Consider the following 20559-nt stretch of genomic DNA (forward strand, 5'->3'; position numbering starts at 1 on the left):
CCAGATCAATTGCGCAGAGGGAAGTTGAGGGGGTGCCCTGTGCTGCTGGAGCCATTGTAATGTGCAGGCCAACAATGGGCTCAGTGTTCCTGAAGCTGATGATTAAATTCTTGGCTCATAAAGACCAATATTATGTAATTCCAAAATCAAATCAGCAAATTGTGACCATATGGGAGAATCTCTTTTGRGGAAGATTTGAATATTCCAAAGTCAGTCTGAGGAAAAAAAATAGGCTTCTCATCAAGAGCTGGTCAGAGCAGCAATAGCGACGTAATCCTTTGTCTCTCCTCRTACTCTGGTTCCCCACTGCCTCCTAGCTTGGGGCTATAAATGTGATCCAAAGGCCTGCTGGGTTATGTGAGCAGGCCCAGGACTGCTGTGCTTCTGGTGCCCCAGCAGTCAGCTGTGCTGGCTCTTTAGAGTTYGTTTCCTGGTTGGTGTGTTGGGCAGTGGTTGCAGATGGGGAAGAGCAGGATGTGCTGCGGACATCTGACCATCTGCATCTAAATGGATTATCGGTATTTTTGAGCATCCATGGTATGCTCCCAACAAGTCTCTGTGTCCCTGCCTCATCTGGGTGTAAGACCACTCAAAGGCTATGATATTTAGAGGGGGAGTGGGCCTTCTTTCTGTATCCTCTGCTTTAAAGTAGGTTTGATAAATACTTTGTGTTCCTGCCTGAGGTAGGAAGAGGTTTAATTAGTGCTCACTAAGGGCTCTGAATAGTTCGAGTTGTAATTATGGGTACCAAAGGCTTTTAATTTTCCAGGTAAATTGAAACCTGGCTCCCTTTGACACAGCATCCACTGTTGTTGGTAGATAAATGGAATATCTTGTTTCTTGCTAAGCACATTCCTTCCAAGGAGCCTATTGGGGTGTTGCAATCTGGGAAGAGTACACTTGGTGCTGCTGGATTCCTTGTGTCTTCTGCAAGACTGCAGCAATTCAATACCTGCACCATTTCATTTGCAGTCAGTTTTCTCATTACCTCTTTGCTAAGAACGGGTGCATTTGAATACTCAGCAGACCCTCTGTCCTTGAACAGGATTCCAGACATCTAGGAGTTTGGTGTCAAAGGTCTTTTCCATCTCTAAGTGCTTTGATCCCGTGGCCTCATGTCTGAGATAACTATGAATGATTTCTCGGGCATTTACTATGGTTTGTATTTACAAAACCAAACAACTCTTAATTTTTTTATATGTTTATATATTTATATCCCACAGTATCTAGGGGGTGAAAATCAGTCAGGAAGAGAAGGCGTGCTTGGCTGCTTGTAAGTGTAGTTGATGTAATACATCCATACTTCTTGTTCAGAGGGACTACTAATGGGCAGTGCCTCACGGTGTACGGAAAATATATTGCAGTGTATCTTTACTGCAGGCAAGTTCTTTCTCAGGCGGTCACATGTGTTCCCCAGAGAGCAGTCAGTGCTCTGCCCGAGGCTTTCCCTCACTCCTGTAATACCACTGTTTACTGCTCTCGTATGATTACCAGTTTAAATAATCTTTGGCATTTTATCATCCAGATGCGATCAGAAACAACTAATATGGAACACCTTGTAAAAATAATGGGGCGTGAAGACAGGCAGTTGAGGGGATAAAGTAGCAGTAGTTGAGGGGCAGCAGTAGTACAGAGCTAGACACCGGGCTGACATGGCTGTGCTGCGTTCAGGTGACTGAACTGAGCAGGTCTCTTTTTGCCATGCTTAATGGTGACAGATGGGTTCAGTGGTGCTTGGGTTAGGATCCTCTGCTGAACAAATGGAAGGAAATTTCCATGATGAGCCTAGCACAAGCATRAACACTGGCAACCACTGGGGTTTCCGATGCATCTTTCCCTCACCAGCCTGTGCAGAGATGAGGTGATCATCCTGCTGAGGGCTGTCAGCACGCCTTGATGCTAACTGCAAGGATTGTTTTCTTTGGTTGACTCTGGAAGTCATGATTTTCCATTGATACGCTGCAGCAGGGAAAGGGACTGAGCATTCTGTGGTAGGCAGGAAAATCAAACATATCACTGCAATTGAAAGAGACATATCAGCAACTTCAGAGGACTGTCAGGTTTCTCCATCTGTAGCAGACAAAGTGATACTTTCAGTCTGAATTTAATCTCGTTCACAAGAGGCATGAAGCCAGAGAGAACAGACGTGGAGTCTACGAGAGAACAGTATGTCTGTGCCTGGCTGTGTCCACGTAAACTGGAGAGAAGCTTTTTTTTGCAGACACAGCAAAATCATGAGGTGGTCAAAGTTGCTTTTTGCAACAAAGGGAACTTTTTTTACCTACCAGAAGAAGTCCCACAAATGCGAAAGAAAACCTTACAGCTGATAGAGGTTTCTCCATGAAAATGTTTTTCAATGTGAGCAGACTTTCTTAATGCAACAAAAGATCATCATCAATTTTTGTTGTGTTCTTTTGTAATTTTAGAGGAAAAGCTATTGGGTGGCAGACTTGAGAAGATAGAAAGATTTTTGTGGTCAGATTTTTTTTCTTCTTTGACTTTTTTGCTTCTTCACCAACAGTGCTCTTTTGCAAGTATTTTGTCRATGAGGAAAGGCAACACAAAACAAAAGAGAATGGGAGGAACAATAAAAAATAAGAGGGAGTTTTGGGGGTAAAACTCCTTTCTCCCTCAAAACAACTCAAAAACAAAAAATATTTTTCCTCCCAAACCTAAAATGGATCAGAACTTTAAAAAAAAAGATCACCAAAAATTTTAGTCCTTCTTCCTTGGGTTGCCTGTCCGGTTGCTCATGCCGATGCATAGGTGGGACTGGGCAAACAGAAGGCTAAGAAGGGATGGGTGGCTGCTGGGAAAAGAGCTGTGCACAGCACTTGAAAGGTCATTCAAGCATCACCTCAGATGGCTCCTTTGTCTTCTTCTAGTGATTAACAGGAAGTTGTTGCCTGCAGTGATTTCTATGTTTTAAGCAGCTTGGTCCAGCTTGGAACAATTACTCAGCTGCCTGGGCACGGAGAGTGCTAGCTCWGGGCTTCAGAGCTGTCGTGTCTTCAGGGTGCTAGCCGAAATGGGAGTGATCCAAGAGAGCTGGAAGCATCGCTGCTGAATGTYGTCTCTCATTTGGTTCTAGGAGACTGAGGCTGCTGGTGGTTTCTGAGATCACTCAGCGGTTGTCTCAGAAGAGGGACAAGTCTGTCRTGTTCACTTTGGTGCCTTTTACTCCCCTACAGTGATCTTTATCCACAGTTAGGGATGTTATCTTTTAAGCCTTCTCTGCCAAAGGTTTAGCCAGTACAGCCAGTGAATCTAATGCAGCAGGTTTGTTTGACATCAGGGCTAATTAGTAATTACCCAAATCTTGGAGCAAACTCTTTCAGGCCTGATTTTTTTTTTTCAAGCAGGCTACGCATAAAATTCCATCTGCCTAATTTTCAAATGCAATTGCTTTAATTATGCATCCAAATAGAGGAAAGTGTATACTCAAAAGATAGATATCTAATTCTGTGCATGTATGATGATAATGCATATGCAAATTGTCTGTGTCCTCCAAAGCTTACGCCATCTGAAAATCTGCCCGCTCAGAGGATAACTGTTTAAAAAACAACAATAACAAATGCCAAACCCTCTCCTCTTACAAGTTTACAAAAGTTAAGACACCAGTTTAGCCAGTGTTTTGTTGGTGTTGCTCGTGTGGTTGTTTTTGTTTTATGCAACATATCCTTTTCCTTGCCCAGAGCTAACTCCTGCCAGCAAGGATCAGAACACAAGGGTTAGATGCTACAAGTGCACCTCCTGCTACATTAAAGAAATTCCCTACCCTAAGAGATAGCAGGCACAGGGAGGTTTGACAGAGCAGGGGGAGCTGAGGGTAGGGGGACACAGTGACTTTTCTCAATAACTGGTTGAGAAGGCAGTAGATGGTGGCAGGGCTGGAGAGTCGGCCAGAGAGCCCAGCTGGATGCATCAGCAGCCTCTGCTCTGCCCTGAGCTCCTCTATGGGCACTGTCATAGCAGCCGCTGGTACTGATTGTCTTCTTGCACCATATGGGTCATCTCATAATCAGGCTGAGACTTTGGCTCCTCTATTTCCAGCCTAGTGGTGGTCCCCCTGCCTGCCTAAATCTTGGCACTATCAAACTGGCTCAAATCTCCCATGATGGTTGTACCAGGCCTTGCTTTGTCCTCATGTTTTCTTCCTTTTCACTCAGATGAGCAACAAAAGGTCGAATAGTTTTCGCCAAGCCATCCTTCAGGGGAACAGAAGGCTGTGCAGCAAGGCTCTGCTGGAGGAAACGGGGCTGAGCCTATCCCAGAGGCTGATCCGGCATGTTGCATATGAGACTCTTCCACGAGAGATAGACCGGAAGTGGTACTACGACAGCTATACCTGCTGCCCTCCACCCTGGTTCATGATTACCRTCACTATTGTAGAGGCAAGTACCTTAATGCCCTCTCTCTGGGAATCCACCCCATGCTGCCAAAGGCTTTGCTGAGACATGATCAAGGGCTACAGTGGGACAGGTTTGGACCTAGAAAAGGAAAAGCATGAAGCTAACATGGCCACTATGGCTTGTTGGTATATGTGTAAGTGGAGACTGCAATCCTCTCTATCTCCAAGTGTAGTTATTAGTCACTGAAGCAGTTTATATATGAACTCAGTTTGGAAAACTGATGCAAAGTCTTTCGAAGAATGAAAATCTGGACCATTCTATGGAAACCAGTGATTCACATACTGGATTTTGAGAAATATTTCTGTAAGGCAACCTCTCTTTCGTGAATTGAGAGGAAAATGAGAGGACGGAAGTTGGATTAAGTATTCTGATCTGCTCTTCCTTTGCCCCAGAAAAATCTTTGCTCAAAAGCCAAGTGATGCACTAGAATAAGCACAGAGAAGGATAACCTATGACCCTGATCAGGTAGGGTGCTGATTTTCTCTGACTTACTGGCTGGCATGTTATAGAAAGCCATGTACATAATCATACCAGTGTGTTGCATTTTTCTTAGAACAGGGGCRTTTCATGGCTGTGGGAAGCTGTCTCCTGGGAGAAAAATTGTTGTACGGTTTCCTTTCCTTTCCAGGAATTTAAGTTAAAAAGTGTTTTCCAGTGAGAGAAGGCATTTGCTAACTGAAGAATCTTCCTGCTCTTCTAGGTTGTCTTTTTTCTTTACAATGGAGTGGTATTAGACAGATTTGTGCTGCAAGTCACCCATCCCTTATACCTGAAGAACTCATTAGTTTACCATCCTCAGCTCCGTGCTCAGGCTTGGAGGTACCTAACCTACATATTCATGCATGCAGGGTGAGTACTTACAAACTGCAGAGATTACCCACTGTTCAGGTTTCCCAGAGAGAGGGAGGAGGAGAAAGTGACTGAATCAGCTCAGAAACTGATTTTTAAAAAAACAGTTATTAATGATGTATAAAAATCTGAAGTTGTTGCAGGGTCTTGGGTAATGTGTGGCAAACCTTCACAGCTCTCAGAAGGGAAGAGGCAAGCTAAGGAATTTAACWGATGCTGCTCTTCTCCTAGACACTGTTGGGACCACACACACCTCTTAGTGTGCACTTTTCAGTGTGCACTTCCTAAAACCCACCAAATAGGAGCCCATTGTCCCTCTCGAGGAGGTGCGCAAGTGGTGGAAAGAATCTGCAAAGATGCTGTACTGGTATTTAAGAGCTAGATGGTATAATTTGGACCCTGAKTTTCTAGTTGAGGTTGGGAAAATCAGTTAAGCTCCCTGTGCCTACAGCTTGTCCTCACTTAGTAATGTTGTCCCTTCTGTAGGGACTGAGATAATGCCTAGAAGCCTGAGTCAAGATTGAACACCTATTTTGTACACCCTGTACAAACACCAGAGCAAGATAATTTTTGTCCTGAAGAGCTGACAGTCTTGACTGATCAAATGGACAGAGAATGGTCCACCTTGTGCAAAATGAAGGTGCACAGTAAAATGAATTGTCCTTCATCCTATGGGAGGTATGTAGCAAACTTGGGAAGAGAATGCAAGATTGTCTAGTCCTCCCAAGATTCAAAGAGATTTAATTATGTGATGTTTGTGGTACCATGGTGATGACTGAATGTCACAGGAAGGTTCATTTATGTACAAAACATCCTACTCCCTCTATGTGGTTTCTCAGATCATTATCTTCACACATTCCTGGCGTATAATTGCGGTTTTCTGTAATTCTGTCATAGAAAAAACACAGCCACAAGGTTTTTAGCAGTAGTTTACAGTTTGAAACTGGATAAAGGCTCTTTGTTGTTAACTGGAAAGCTTATATTCCCATCAGTCAATGTTCTCCTTTAAAGGCAAAAAGATCAAAMTGATCTTTTCCTTTTTCTGCCAGGAAGTGAATGTCCCTTTCTGGAATGACTACCTCAGTGTGTAAGTGCCCTTGAGTGGCCCAGACCTCTGGCTAAAAATCATAGTCAGGACAGAACTGACTTGACTCTCCAAGGAGAGAGTAAAAAGAAAATACTAGAAGGAAATTATAAACCTGGTAAGGTCCAGACTCTGCAAGCCGGATCTCTCCAAAAAGTACTCTGTGTACAGGTTTCAACCTTTTGGGCTAGAAATGAGACTGGTTTTGTAAATGAGAATTAGAAAGGTCCATCACTGAGGATGTGGGAAAAGYTGACCTTGTAAGAAAAAGGAACACTTGATTTTAACTGGTGTTAACTAATTTGTATCTGAGTTTTCTTTTCTTTTTTTTTCTTTTCTTTTTCTTTTTTTTTTCCCTGGTCTATCGTATTTGTGTAACCACAGATTGCTTTGGGTTCCGTGTGAAGAGAAGCAGCTGCATAATGACAATTTCTGCAGCTCTCAAAGTGTCTTCCTGTGTCACTTGTGGCATGCTTTCCTAACCTGTGCAATGTCACCCTTTCCTGTAGCAGGTAGCGCTCTGGCACTCTTCACATTTACTGTCTGAAAAGTATATCAGGTTTATTTTATATCTGTGGCTGGCTTCAGAGATGAGYAGCCATGAAGGTGGTGTGCAGGAGACTCTGCTTTTGTGATGGTTTCCAAGCTCTCTGGCCACATATCCCTCAAAACAATAGCAAGTCCTGCTTGAACAATAAACCCCATGGTTTATCTGTAGTATCTGGAGTTAGGCTAAATGTTCATTTATTGCTAACTCCATTGTATTAAGCTCCTTTCATTTCAGGAGAACAGATAAATCTTGAAAAGGTAATAACATTTTTAGTGGAAGCCCATCATTCTCCTCTCATTTTCAAACAAGAGGCTAATACAATACCATGGAGTATATTGTTATCCTGCTTCCTACTGAGACTTTAAAATGGTAATGTGGACTGCTCCTTAATTTAGTGCTCTCAATCTGCTTTTCCTTGAGCAACTGACAGTCAGAAGGTGTCCAAGAAGGCAGCAGTTGCTAAGGCTTGACTGGCTAGAAAGATTCCAAAAATGCATGGGCTGTGTTTCAGTGCTGATGGAGGGAGCTTTGTAATAGCAGAAAAGGCAGGCAAGGTTATAAATTCTGCCCTTCTACTTTCATGGAAAGCAGATGTTGATTATCTGGGGCCCATGCATTTGTAGTACTGCCGTAACTAATGACTTGCATTGATGCTCAGTTCCATTTGTTTGGTCCCAGGGAAGGCAAAAGTCTTCAATAAATCAGTGAAATTGTCATTTCAAGAATGACGCATTCAGCACTGGCAAAGGCTAATTATATTTTATGGGTGCTTATGGACTGTGGAGCCTTCAATAGTCTTAGCATGATGGGAAGGAAGAGTGAATGGGATCACTCCTGGAAGGTCTTTTAAGAACAGCTGTGAATCAGAGCAGTCACTTTAGCGTCTAGGATAAACTTTGCCGAGCTCTTACAAAAGCTGCCTTTKAAAAATAAGAGCCAGAGCTTTATGTGAAAATGTCAGGCACCGCTTCATGACGTTAACTATATGCCAGCCGAAGCTTCTTCCCTCCTCGCTCTAAAAGGGCATTTGGATGCTTTGACTCTTTTCTGTGATCTCAGTTTGACCTTTGCTGCTCATTCCTCAYGCAGTTCTCAAGTTTTGTGAACATGCAGGATCAGAATGGAAGCCCGAATGTGTCCATRCCCAGAGGCTTCGAAAGCACTGAGCAAGGTGATAAACACACTTATGTGCAGCAATTGCACATGRTGGCAAATTGTGGTGCTGAGTGTCTGATGCAAGGAGAGAAATGAAATGGAAACAAACTTATTAAGAGATCAGGAAAGAACAGTGTTCTGTAGTATCATTTCTAGCTGTCTTTGCCAGTCCAACTTTAAATTCTCCTTCATGTTCAATCCCCGAATGGGCTACTCATTTGAGGGTTGACTAGATGATCTCCAGAGGTCCCTTCCAACCTTACCATTCTGTGATTCTATGATGATACTGTTTTTTTTCAATTACTGCATCTTGCCATCAGCACTTTTTTTCTGATCTATATGGAAAATTGCTATGGTAACGTGAAGAAAGACCAGAATAGTAAAATGCAGGTAACTTAAACTGATGATTGCTAAAGGCTGTTTGTGAGCAGTCCATTTCCAGTATAAAACAGGACTTAGATTTACAGTGCATTAGCTGCTTTGCACTGTTTTCCCCCAAAAGATACTAGTGTTCTTCATTAAGGGTGCATTTGTGTCATTTACTCCACCTGCTTTGTAAGCAAACTCAGGCACTCTTCATATGGAAAAGAGTATACTACTGGGAACAAGTKAGATATGGCCATTGGCAAGGATCACAGCCCTGTGGGCGCAGAGTAAATCTCAGACATTAGCAGATTATTGAAGATAGACCCTGTTCATGGGCATGATGCTGTTGTTACATCAATGGAAGATCCTTCAGCTGGCAAAGGGAGGGGTAAATACTTGTATGGAGCTTTGAAAAGTAGCAAGGCAATCTTGTTAAGTGTTGATGATTAGAACAATGGACAACATGCATTGAAACTATTGATTCTGCACAGCAGAAATATGGCACACTGGGATCTTTATCAAATATGCACATCTTAGCTGTCATGCTGTCTACCTCTAGACTACAGGTGGCCCTGCACTTGCTGATGTGCACAGTGGGGTTTTCCACAAGACCAGTCTCAGACCAACTCTTCTCATTGTATTCAACAGGAATTTTGGTGTTGATTGTAATGGGAGCAAAGGTAGGAGAACAGAGGTCTTCACTGAATACAGTCCGTGTCCCACTGTGCTGCCAGCCTGTGTCAGCCAGACATGAAAACTCCCTCTGCTTCCCACTTTGACCATGATCCCATTGAAGCAAACTCAGCAGAAAAGGGTGAGAAGCAGACAGCACGAACTGTAAAACTGCATTATGTGTCCGCAATAAAATAGGGGGACTGCTAGGCTTACTTTGTTGTTAACTCAATATCCACTCCCCATCATGGCAATGTAATATGCCCAGGGAAGGCTGTATCACTAGAAAGGGAAAGGGAAGAGCAAGTAAAGTTTCTGGGTTCTTTTCCTGGCTCTTCTGCCATCCTGCTGCATTTTTTGGACAAATCATTTYACTTTTTCACATTTTTCAACCTCTCTGTTTAAAAACAAAAAGAAAAAAGTGTCATTAATAACTGAAAGTCCTCTGAGGTTTTTGGCTGAAAGACTTAGGAGGGTATCAAAGAGATCACAAGCAGCAAGGAGGGAAGGGACATCTCAGCTCTGGGCCTGATTGTTCCAGAAACCATTGTTTTACCTAGTATTGCGGTCTACTTTCATGCAGCAGATGCTATTTGATCTCCTTTCCAAGACTTCACTGTCTCAGGCATGAGAAGGGGAACAAAGAGTTAGAAAGCTGAATAACTGTCATTTTTCCTTGCCACAGGATAGAACACCTTGGACTTAATGTTCTCCTTCAGCTCTTGGTTGGGGTTCCCCTGGAAATGGTGCATGGAGCAGCAAGGATCAGCTTTGTCTACATTGCTGGAGTTGTGGCAGGTAGGTGACACTTCTGGATGGCTTCAGATGGAAGGGCATCTGAAATGGTCTGTGCTGACTTTCTTAAGTTTTAGATGTTGGAGAAAAGCAGTCACTGATTTTATATTTGTGTTTTAAAACTTTTTTGGAGATTGGAGGTGGGAAATATGCTACAACTTGATATCTCTTTCCCACTAGCCATAGGCTTTGTGTGTAGGAGCCCTGCTAAAAGTAACTGTTCAAAATAGTCTTGCTGTAGATGGTCTTCCTGAAAATGCCTGTAGAGGTCACACTGTTCCTTTCCTCTCATGTCTCATGAATGCTTAGAAGAAAGGTGTCAGCAGAAGCATCCTTTGCCCCCCYATATGAAGGGTCATTTTTTTTCCCAAGTCCTGTATCAGTTTTTCTTCCTTTTGACCTGTATTCTCTGGTTCCTRCAGCCTGAGTAAGCAAGTAGTATCTGGTTGCAGCCTGTAAGCAGTGTACAGGAACCTGGAAATCCATTTAAACATGAAGCCATAGGGTTTGATTGATTTTTAGTTTGTGCTGTATTGTTTTTATTYATGTTTGGCTTTTCCAGCAGTTTGCAAGTGATGGAAGTTAGCTGACAATGGATCAACATCTAATTAAAATGGGAGGAGAGTGTGAGAACAACCAAGGGCTTCACAGTGGAACTCAGACAGGGATTGACTGCCTTAGCTCAAGATTTATGATGTTTTTTTTCAGCTACATAATTTTAATTTTTTCCATAATGAGCAAATAAAGCCATTGTAAAATGGGCTGCATTGAGTACTAATAAATCCCACACTCCAGGGGGGAGGCTGTGAGAAGAATAATTGGACTAAGACACAGGACGAGGCATGATACAAACACTGCATTCTTTAGTGCAGAGAAARGAGTTAGCAGACCTGCTCTGGTGTCCCCTGTCTATGATTTTAATAAGCATTAAAGTGGTCCCTAATCTGCAACTTTCCAGACAYGAACTTTTCTTCCTCGATCCATCTATTAAGCCCTGTAGTTTTGTTTATATATATGTAACACACATTGCACATCTGTGGCAATGCTGAGAACAGCCTTGTGCTAGGCTAGCAAAGCAAATGAGCATTGGATCTGCTGAGCGTTAGCCCAGGTGAGTGTGGCGAGTTGCTGGCTGCCTCCAGATTCCTGTGCTCGTGGTCCTCCTGGCAGGGCCGGTAAGGCCAAGCACAGGCTCTACCAGTCATTGAGCTGGGCTGAACAACTCGGGATCTACAGGCTGTAGTCAGAGCCTGAAGCTCACAAGCCCACCCAGAGTTGTTGGTTCTTTTCTACTACACAAATGATCCCAATTTCCTCCTAAACAGTCTACCACATCCTCACAGGCTTACCTTTCATGCCCTGTGCCTTATAAATTGTAGAAGAAAGTGCCAAAAGGAAAGGAAAACTTCCCTTCTTAGTGCAGGATGGAACAATAAATGTGACTGAATGGTCCCACACACAAAAGTATCYCATCCTATCCTTTCCTGTTTGAGTTATTAGCTGATTACTAAATGTGTTTTGTTCTTTGACCTGTGCCAGGAGAGGGAGTAAAAGTCATACTTAATGCTGGGGATGCAGGCAATGTAAAGGTAACACAGCTCCTTAGCAGTCAGGAGTAGGCAGTGGAATGAAGACATGGGCCACAATAGACTTTCCCTACTTATACAGAGAGGTCACCTATTTCTGTGCATCTATCTTCTCTTGTTTGTCTGGCTCTGCTAATAGGACATGCTGAGACTGAGGGACCAAAGATGTGTGCTCAGTGCAATGTCCAAGGATTGAACTGCAAGTTGTCATTACTCCCTTATTAACTTCTCATTAACTTTTTCGTAATGTCAGTGTTTAAGTGCTGAGAAGTCTTGAGACTGTACAATGAGGAAGGGAGCTATGACCAGAGTTGGCTGGTGGAACCTCAGCACTTTCTTGACCCAAAATCAGGTGCTATATTAGGAGAAAAATCAGTAATGCTTCAGGAATTCATTAGAAGTTTGTGTCCTACCGAGGACTCTCCAAAGATTTGCCACTGAGTGCTTTCCCTTTTCTTGCTCATCACAGAGGTCTTCACTATCTATGCCTTGTGATACCAAGTCTGTCTGTGTCTTTTYTGTCTTTTCAATTACTCATAGTTTGCAATGAAAGAAGATTTGAGCAGATCCAGACAACCTGTAATTGAGATTAAGAGAAGAAGCAATATCTATGTTTGGATGTATCATTATTAGTGGTACCTTTAAGTGATTGGCTTGTTCCTTTGTCATCTCCTTTTTACTGCCTCCATCCAAGTTATTTTTAGCTAGTTTTACTCTACAGCTTTATAAATAACAGGCTGTGCTTTGATTAGAATCCTGTGCTAAGTTACAAGTCCCCAGTTTCTTCTCACTGTGCAAATATTTGTCTTGCCAGGACTGCAGCTACTTCTGTTTTATYCTCCAATGAGGAATAAGACACAGACATTTTTCTTTCTTTTGCTTCCTTGTTATTTTGATCAGGGTGTAAGTGCCTTTCGAAGCACACGTTTGAATATCTATGGCTGCCTTGTGCTGGCCTGCTTGACTGCTTTTAAAGTAGGTGCAAAAGAATTGATCAGTCACTTTTTTGACAGTGCTGAGATAGTCTCTCAAGTCGATTTATTTCCCCTTCCCCCCTCCTTTCTTTTTGATTTCCCCAGGTATTGCTGGCCTTCATCAGTTAACCCGGAACAGGCAGTTGCAGGGACATAGGTAAAAAGAGTGTTTTTATTTGGCTCGCAATTGTAATAAACCTTTGTTCTTCCTGCCAGGATCCCTTGCAGTGTCAGTAGCTGATATGACTGCGCCTGTGGTGGGCTCCTCTGGAGGTGTGTATGCACTCGTCTCTGCTCACTTGGCCAATATAGTCATGGTGAGTACTGGAATGATTGTCTAGCCTCTTCAAAAGTGAATGAATCCAGCCAAGTCTGATGATCCCAGCAACTGGAAATAGCGCCTGACCCAGCTATTGGTCATTCAGGGCTTACCATAGTTAACTGTGTCTTGTCTCAGTGGTCTGGCCCTGGAATGGAAATGTTACACTGCAGCTGGTGGTAGCTTGGTACCTTGACTGGCAACCTGTCAGCAGAATCTGGAAACAAGACTTATCAGCTTGCTCCAGGCTTTCAGCTCTCTTCACACGGGCAGAGAAATGTTTGGAAAAGAAGGAGCTAACCAGCTTTGCAGGATTTGCAGGGCTGTTTCTGTCTTCATATGTCATGTCATGTTAGCTGCTACCTAAGAGAATTTCAGTATTTGGTTAATTTGGGTGCAGAATATCCCTTACCTACTTTTGTAATACCCAGACTGAAGCTGCCCCCTGCCCATACTGGTGATATATACATACATATGTATATATATTTCTTTTTCTTTCTTGGTGTTTCATGTAATGAAGTATTTTCAGTCAGTAAATACCAACATCTTCATTTAATAAATACCAACATCTTCATATCTCTAAGGCTTGGAAACAACAGCTCATCCACAATATTCAGCAAAGTAGTGGCAAAGCCCAGCAGGTCTGCTTGTGTGACCCCTAAGCTGGCTGCCAGGTGAAAGCTGCTTTGCTGAGAGAGATATTTTTGCTGTGATTAGGGTTCATGTGTGGTGGTATGTGGTTGCATATCTGCCCTGTACCAGGAATGTCAGAGCAGAATAGCCATAAAAAGATGGTAATGCAGCCTTCCCTGGGGTCTGAGTGTGAAGACAGTGAGAGTCAGCTGCAGTGGCGACAGAAGGTCTGTTACATGGACACTGGAAAATGCGTGCATGTGTGGTGGTACTTGTGTCAAGCCTAAAAGAAAACCTTGGATTTAATGCAGAAAGCAGACCTGAGCTGCAACCTACAAACCAGTGCTGCCCCAGGCAGCTGGGAATGGGGGAAGTGAGTGATTTCCTGAGCAGAATAGGTCTCTCTTGCTGTCTTTTGAGCTTTTCAGGGCACGGATGAGCTGGGGGCTGTCGCCAGAATTAGGACACTGAGTGGGTGGGGAGAGGGGAGAGGGTTCCTGTCCCTATCCCACAGGGTTCCTGTTGGGGAAATGCCTTCTGATACACAGTGAAGTTCAGTATGAATTGTGGCCCATGCTTCTGTTGGTTCAGTGTGGGARGGTGTTTTCCCTCACTCAGAGGGTATTAGTGCAGACACAGAGTTTCTTCACATTGAGATTTGCGGGGGGAGGGGGAAATTGGAGGAAATTCAGATTTGCTTTAGAGGAGGATGYTCTGCCAGAGGTGTGTAGGGAGTCTTCAGCAGTGATCTTCTCATGCTTCTTAGAATACTGCAAAAGAACCTGTCATTTTATCGCTCATTGGCCTCCTGCAAAAGTATTTAGCAATTCCTGTGGGAGCACCTCCATTATCACTGTTTCCCTTCTCTCCTGATCTGAAATGCCTTTTATTGCCTTCTCCATTCTGATGGAGTTTTTTGCTTTTCTTTTTTCCTCCATTTCTCCCCTCTCTCTGCTTACTTAATATCTAGATGTGACACCGTTACATACTGAAAAAGATGCTGGCTCTTTGCCACTCAGCTGAATTGCTGGTAATGCTCATTTTTTTGCAAAGATGCTTATAGCATGCTGCGGAAGAGGAGGGACTGGTACAGGGAGGGTGTCATTTGAATCTTCTGTTCCCTTATGCCTCCTGGTAACCAAAGGAAATGACAACAACCCTGCTTGTAAAAATAAGTATTTATGAAATTAACTACATAAAATAACCTACAGAGGAAAGCAATAAAGCATCTCACCCTAAAGAAAGAGTAAAGGGAGAAATTCAAAACAGCTCCATGGAAATGAAGAGCAAAAGGACCTGCACATATTAATCAGCATGAGTTCAGAGCCTTCTGACTGGGTTAGATGCCTCTGTAGAGAGAGAAAATGAGTTGCTTATTTTGTAGAGATTGCATTTTTGCCATCATAGAAGTGATTTACAGATAGATCCCCCATAAAACTTGAGTATTTGTTATGTGTATTGCAGAATATTGCTTCAGCAGGTCAGCAGGTACTGTTGAGCTTAAGCTGAAGAGTTTACAAATATTTTTCATTCAGTGTGATGAACAGGTAGTTTGTTACAAGAGGCCTGCCGACGGGGAGATGTTCCAGAATATTATTATTGCCTGGTATCTGATACTGCTGTCAACAGGCAAAATTTTCTTTACTGCTTAAAAATAATAATAATGTATTGTCATACATCTGATTTCCCAGGACACGATCTCTTTTTCTGCTTAGAAATTTTTTGCAAGTGGACAAAGAAGAATTTGGACATTTCTCCCAGGATTTCTAATTGTCATTCAGAAATTCTCATTCCATCATCCTGACTAATGACCATGCCTGAAAACGGAAGAGGTCAAATCAAGACTTTCTTTTAGAGCTGTCTCCTTGATTTACTTTTGTTGAGGTCTTCATTATTTGCACTCCACAGAAAATTCTGAGTTCCAGGGAGATTGAGGTACAGGCAGTAGCAGTGGAAATGCACAATCAGGCTTGAATGCATGGAGAAATCGTTTGACAGGTGACCGTGTTGGCCCACCAAGTGAACTACAGTCAGCTGATGTGATGTTACCCAGGACGGTTCTTGTTTGTGTTGAATGCTAGGTATTGCTTTACATAATTTTATCTGATGTTGTCTAATACATCAGGGTTTCCCAAGGTGAGTAAATTAATGTATTTTTTACATTATGTAGTTGGAATTTAAGGTAAAACTTCATGCTAACATGTAAAGCTTAGTCCTTCTGAAATTCAACATTCAGGCAATTCAGAACAAGAAAGGAAATATTATAGGACACTTATTTTGCAGAATTATACCTGTTAATTTATTTGCTAAGTAACACTGTTTTTAGCTGTCCATTTTAGCTGTCTATATTGTAAAATCTATTGGATTTTCCCCTTCAAATACTTTTAACTGTTTGTGCGGGAATTATTGAAGTCTGCTTWGGGTGAAAGGAGAGAATACCAATTCTGGGCACTTGGTTTAAAATCTGATCCTTCCAAGCCCATGTATAGTATTGCTGTTGACTTGTGAGGATGGTAGCTGGGTGAGATCCAAGTGAGCTCTTAGAAATGTACCTCTCGATGCTACTCCACTGCGTATCTGCTACTCCTTTCAATAGCAGTGGCACCTTCCATGCACTGTAACTACCACTGGTACCTCTGTGTTGGTTTGTTGTGTTTTTTTTTTTCAAAAAAAAAAAAAAAAAAAAAAAAAAGAGCCAAGTTCCTTTTTATTAAAATATATCTGATACATATCCCAGTTTTGCTGAATTGTTATGGATAAACAATCCATAGCCCAGCTTGCATTAAAATATTGGCATTTGCCATTTCAGCGTAAAAGCTTCCAGCTCTTCAGTGCAGCTTCGGCGTTCGGCAACATCTCCCAATGCCATGAAACACGGTTCAAAACCGGCCGCAGCGCTGACCGGGACACGTGGATNAGAGCCAAGACAGACTCAGATCTGAAAAGCCTTTGACTTTGGGAAACATGTAGACCTTGGCTTTGATCCTCGTTAAAGGCATACTGAAATCAGTTGGAATCTGTCCATATATTTGAGTCAGCTGTAGGTCAGACTCTTTGTTAGTGTCTTCATCCATTAGCAGATTGAACCAGGCCCATGTCCTGGATCCGAGGGGACTTTTTATCCCAACTCTGCAGCATAAGCGTATTGACAAATGATTTTCCATTTTGTGCATTCATGTTAAATTGGTACAGTGAATATACACTCAATAGACATGGCCCACATACATAAGCTAGTGATTTCTCAAAGTTCCTTAGCTTCTAAAATCTGCCTTCTACATTTATAACAGTCATGAGCAGTCCTGGGCTATTTCCAATTATATATGGTGAAAAACAACTGCTTGTAGAGAGGAGACAGTAATCTGGATTTGGAAAAGTTGTTCTTCAACTCTAGGATTTCTGGCTGATGGTTTATTTTCAGGAGTGATCTGCATCAGGGAGCAAAGCTGTCTGCAGCAAGGAGGGACTAGAGTCCTAGTGCTGGGGCTGGAGGGTCTCAGGGTAGAGCACTCTGAGAAATGTGGGGATTAGGCCCAGCTCCAGAGGATTTTTTCTGGGAGTTTGGGGCAGCTCTGTCCCCCTTCTGTCTCTGCTTTCTCATCCAGAATCAAATGGGGATTGTCTTTATCTTGGCTGGGCTGTTGCTGTGAAGCTTTATTCAAGACTCTTGAAATGCTCTGAGGAAATGCAGTGATTAATTCGTTGTTGTTTATTTTATGTGCAAACACTTGTCTGTTGGCTYTGCTGACTGTCAGTCATTAGTGGGGGCTCCTCCCACCCCCTGGAGAAGGGCTAGGCCAGCCAAAGGCCAGGCCGATGTCAGAGACAGAGCCAGGCTGGATGGATGTCAGGCAAAGAAAGTAAGTTAGTAAGACTGMCAGGCAAAGCAGTTATGGATTTGTCCATAACTGGGACATATCTATAACATGTCCTTTATGGTTATGTCCTCTGTGGTTGACAGATCTGTATTTGGTGTGGCGAGTGGAGAAGTTGTGGCCAGGTGGTAAAGGCAGTGAAAGAAGCTTGTTTCCAAGGATGTCCACCCTTGACACTCCTCCAGTGCAGATCTGAATGCAAAATTCTTTCAGGTTTGCATGCTGTGCGACTTTATTTTTCTTGTCTCTTTTCCAGAACTGGTCAGGAATGAAGTGCCAATTCAAACTGCTGCGCATGGCTGTTGCCTTGATCTGTAGTAAGTATCACACAATACTTGGCACATGCATGGTCCTACTTTGTTTGTCCTAGTCATGAGGGTTCATGCTAATTCAGGGGGTTTTGACTTTGCAGCAGTTTTGGTAGGAATCTGCAGCTGAATCTTCTCGCAGCAACARCCACATCATTCTTGAATGCAGATTTTAGGTTTCAATGCAAACATTTGTAGATGATGATTTGTTGTTAGCCAGCATCTGTAGCTTGTGGCATTTATGAAGATCTAGGACTTAGATGCTTATTTTTGAATTCTCAAAAAAGCAATGCTTTCCCAATGCTAATGCTTAGGTTTCCTAACACAGTTCCCCTCTGGGATGGCAAAAGCAGTATACAAACATTAATGAATTATCTTCCAGGCATATCCCTAGGGTGGCACTGCAAGGGTAGCTAGGCCATGTATTCACCACAGACGACTGTCTTCAAATTCTAACTCACACTTTTTATGATTTTGATATAAAATTTTGGAAAGAGAATATTCTCCTACCTGTCTACACTGCCAAAAGCCCAAGCTGCCACCAACCATTCAGGAGACCTAGACAATAACTTTCTTTTCCTTCTTTATTCCAGTGAGCTTTGAATTTGGAAGAGCTGTGTGGCTGCGATTTCACCCCTCTGCCTACCCACCATGCCCRCACCCCAGCTTCATGGCTCACCTGGGAGGGGTAGTGGTTGGAATCACTCTTGGTGTCATCATCTTGAGGAACTATGAGCAGAGACTCCAAGACCAGTCCTTATGGTGGATCTTCCTTTCTATTTATCTCATTTTTGTCTTGTTTGCCATCTTCTGGAATATCTTTGCCTACAACCTGTTGGATCTGAAGCTTCCTCCCCCTCCCTGAAAGCACAGGACAAAAAACTCTGAAGAGTGGAACTCATTGGCCAGCTAKGTTAAATAAATCAACATGGAGGATCTATTTTTATGTGAAACTTAGGGAGGGTGATTCTTTTGAACACAAGCATGTTCTGAAGGAGACACTTAAAGGTCTCACAAGTGAAAGGGGTGATCAGTTTGAGCATGAATTTAGCAGATACTGTAATACTGGCTGGCTTTGACCCTGCACTTTTTCTACTGCAGGGGMTCCTGTGGGACAGCTTGTACCTCAGCATTTATTGCTTGGTTTGTTAGCACACATCCATGTTTTGTATGGGCTATTTGCATTTTCCCTGTCAGTGCTGTACTTGTGGCCAGCTGTTGAGCAAAACTCCTCAATGTTACTGAACACTAGAATGGAAAAAGAGCAGACATTTACTAACTGCATACTCAACTGATATTCACAAGGCAGCTTGGGTTTGGTTTCAATGGATACATCTGWCTGTTCAGCCATACCAGTGCCACCGTCTGATTACTTGAATGGTTCCTTAAATATTTTAGCCTATGGTGAAAACTGTTTTTCAAAGAGATCAGCAGAACTTCATCACCCAAAGTGGTAGAGACTGGTCCTCAAATACAGATAAAAYAGTATTGCACTAGAAATCTTGAGGACTCTTAAAGAGTGGTTTGGACACCCAGCTAGAGGTGACTTTTACTCTGCATGTTTCACTTCATTTTTCCCAGCCTGCTGTGTGGTAGATGGTGTGGCTGGTGTTTGTTTTTATTTGGGAAAAGGGGAGCAAAGATTTATTTGTGTTTTTATCAGTTGACAATCGGGTGCTGTTTTCTTCTCCCTGTTCTTTTTTGGCCATGTTGTTCTAATGTCTTGCCTGTCTGGCCTGTAGTGAGCTCCAAGCAAGGATCTCAACTCCTCCAGTAGGCTTGATATAAAAAAGTAAGACCTGGATCACTCACAGCAGTGCAGAGAACRATATAGACTTTCTAGCCATCCAGTCCATGTGGGGCCAAATTTGTCTGCTGAAGTCAGTGGAGTTCAAGCTGGGTGGTATGTGGCACTGATTTCCTACCAAAATGGAAAGGGTGTTACTGTGATTACTGTGAAGCTGATAAAACTGTTTTTCCAGTGACTGCTAAAATGACAAAGATGGCCAGCCTTTCTGAGGCAATGGAGGTTGAGGGGCTCTAAGCAACAGTTGCAATGATGCCTTTTTGCTTAACAGAGGTTGAGCCCCGGATTAGGAATCTCTCACTGGTCTGTAGCACAGTGTGTACAGCAGCATGCTGCCTGCATGGACTGGGKAACCAGACTGGAACGCTGGGAGCAGGAGCAGTGCTTTAGGTACATGTCTCTGTCAGGTGTTTATGTTATTTTGCTTCTCACTTTAGAGAGTTGCGAAAATAGAGTGCAGGAATGTGGATGTCCTCCCCTTTCCCACCAAGGTCAGTGGGCTCRATAAAGCAGGCATAGGAGTGCCTCTGGACCAGCTCCTTTTTTCCTTTTCTATTGGCATGTCGGTGCCCTTGGRAATGCAGAAGGATGACGTATGTTTTGGTGGGACCCTCTGCACAGAGGAACAGGGCAAATCAACCCAAGTGGTGCCCAAGCCTTGCTCGCCCTCTGTGGAGAGATGCCTTTTGCCATCCCAGGGAGAGGAGAGGTGGATTGRCTCTCAGGTTGCATCAGACCCTTAACCAGAAAACACTTACTGCTTTTTTGTGCAAATTTGTTTTTAAAAAATTTCTGCAATTTTTTTTATTTGGTTGATAAATAAAATGAGAAACAAAAAATTGCATAAAGGGACTATTTGGGATGTTGGAGAGAAAGCTGCTTTCCATAAGAAAACCMGGTCCCTTGTAAGGGAGCTGCCCTATGAAGGCTGTAGGATTGGAGTAACACAAGGCAGGTCCTTAGTCTCTGCCAGAGAATCACTGCTCAGGCTTTCCATGGCACATCTCAKGGGCACTGTAACAGTCAGGTTTGCTCTATAGCAAAGTGTCCGTGTGTCATGGGCTTTATTCTTTCAACTGTATAATTGGTGCTGCCAGCTGATACCACAAACTAGTGGTTGTCTTTCCCTCTAGAGGAGACACTCACTAGTGGTCATCAGCTTTCTTTCCCTTTTTGA

General features: G+C 43.0%; 1 protein-coding gene across 1 annotated transcript in view; it reads left to right on the plus strand.

The window, feature by feature from the left end:
- Nucleotides 1-20230, plus strand: part of RHBDL3 (rhomboid like 3) — a 62798-nt gene extending 42568 nt beyond the window's left edge. Inside the window, exons 3-8 of the mRNA XM_085304660.1 lie at nt 4170-4394; nt 5113-5261; nt 9774-9886; nt 12660-12760; nt 17524-17584; nt 18169-20230. Of these exons, the coding sequence (XP_085160786.1) occupies nt 4170-4394; nt 5113-5261; nt 9774-9886; nt 12660-12760; nt 17524-17584; nt 18169-18440 (921 nt within the window). The 3' untranslated portion in view covers nt 18441-20230. The remainder of the gene's footprint in view (nt 1-4169; nt 4395-5112; nt 5262-9773; nt 9887-12659; nt 12761-17523; nt 17585-18168) is intronic.
- Nucleotides 20231-20559: the final 329 nt, after the last annotated feature.

This window comes from Rhea americana, unplaced genomic scaffold (assembly GCF_003343005.1).
Source record: "Rhea americana isolate MKP2758 unplaced genomic scaffold, rheAme1 scaffold_21, whole genome shotgun sequence".
Taxonomy (NCBI): domain Eukaryota; kingdom Metazoa; phylum Chordata; class Aves; order Rheiformes; family Rheidae; genus Rhea; species Rhea americana.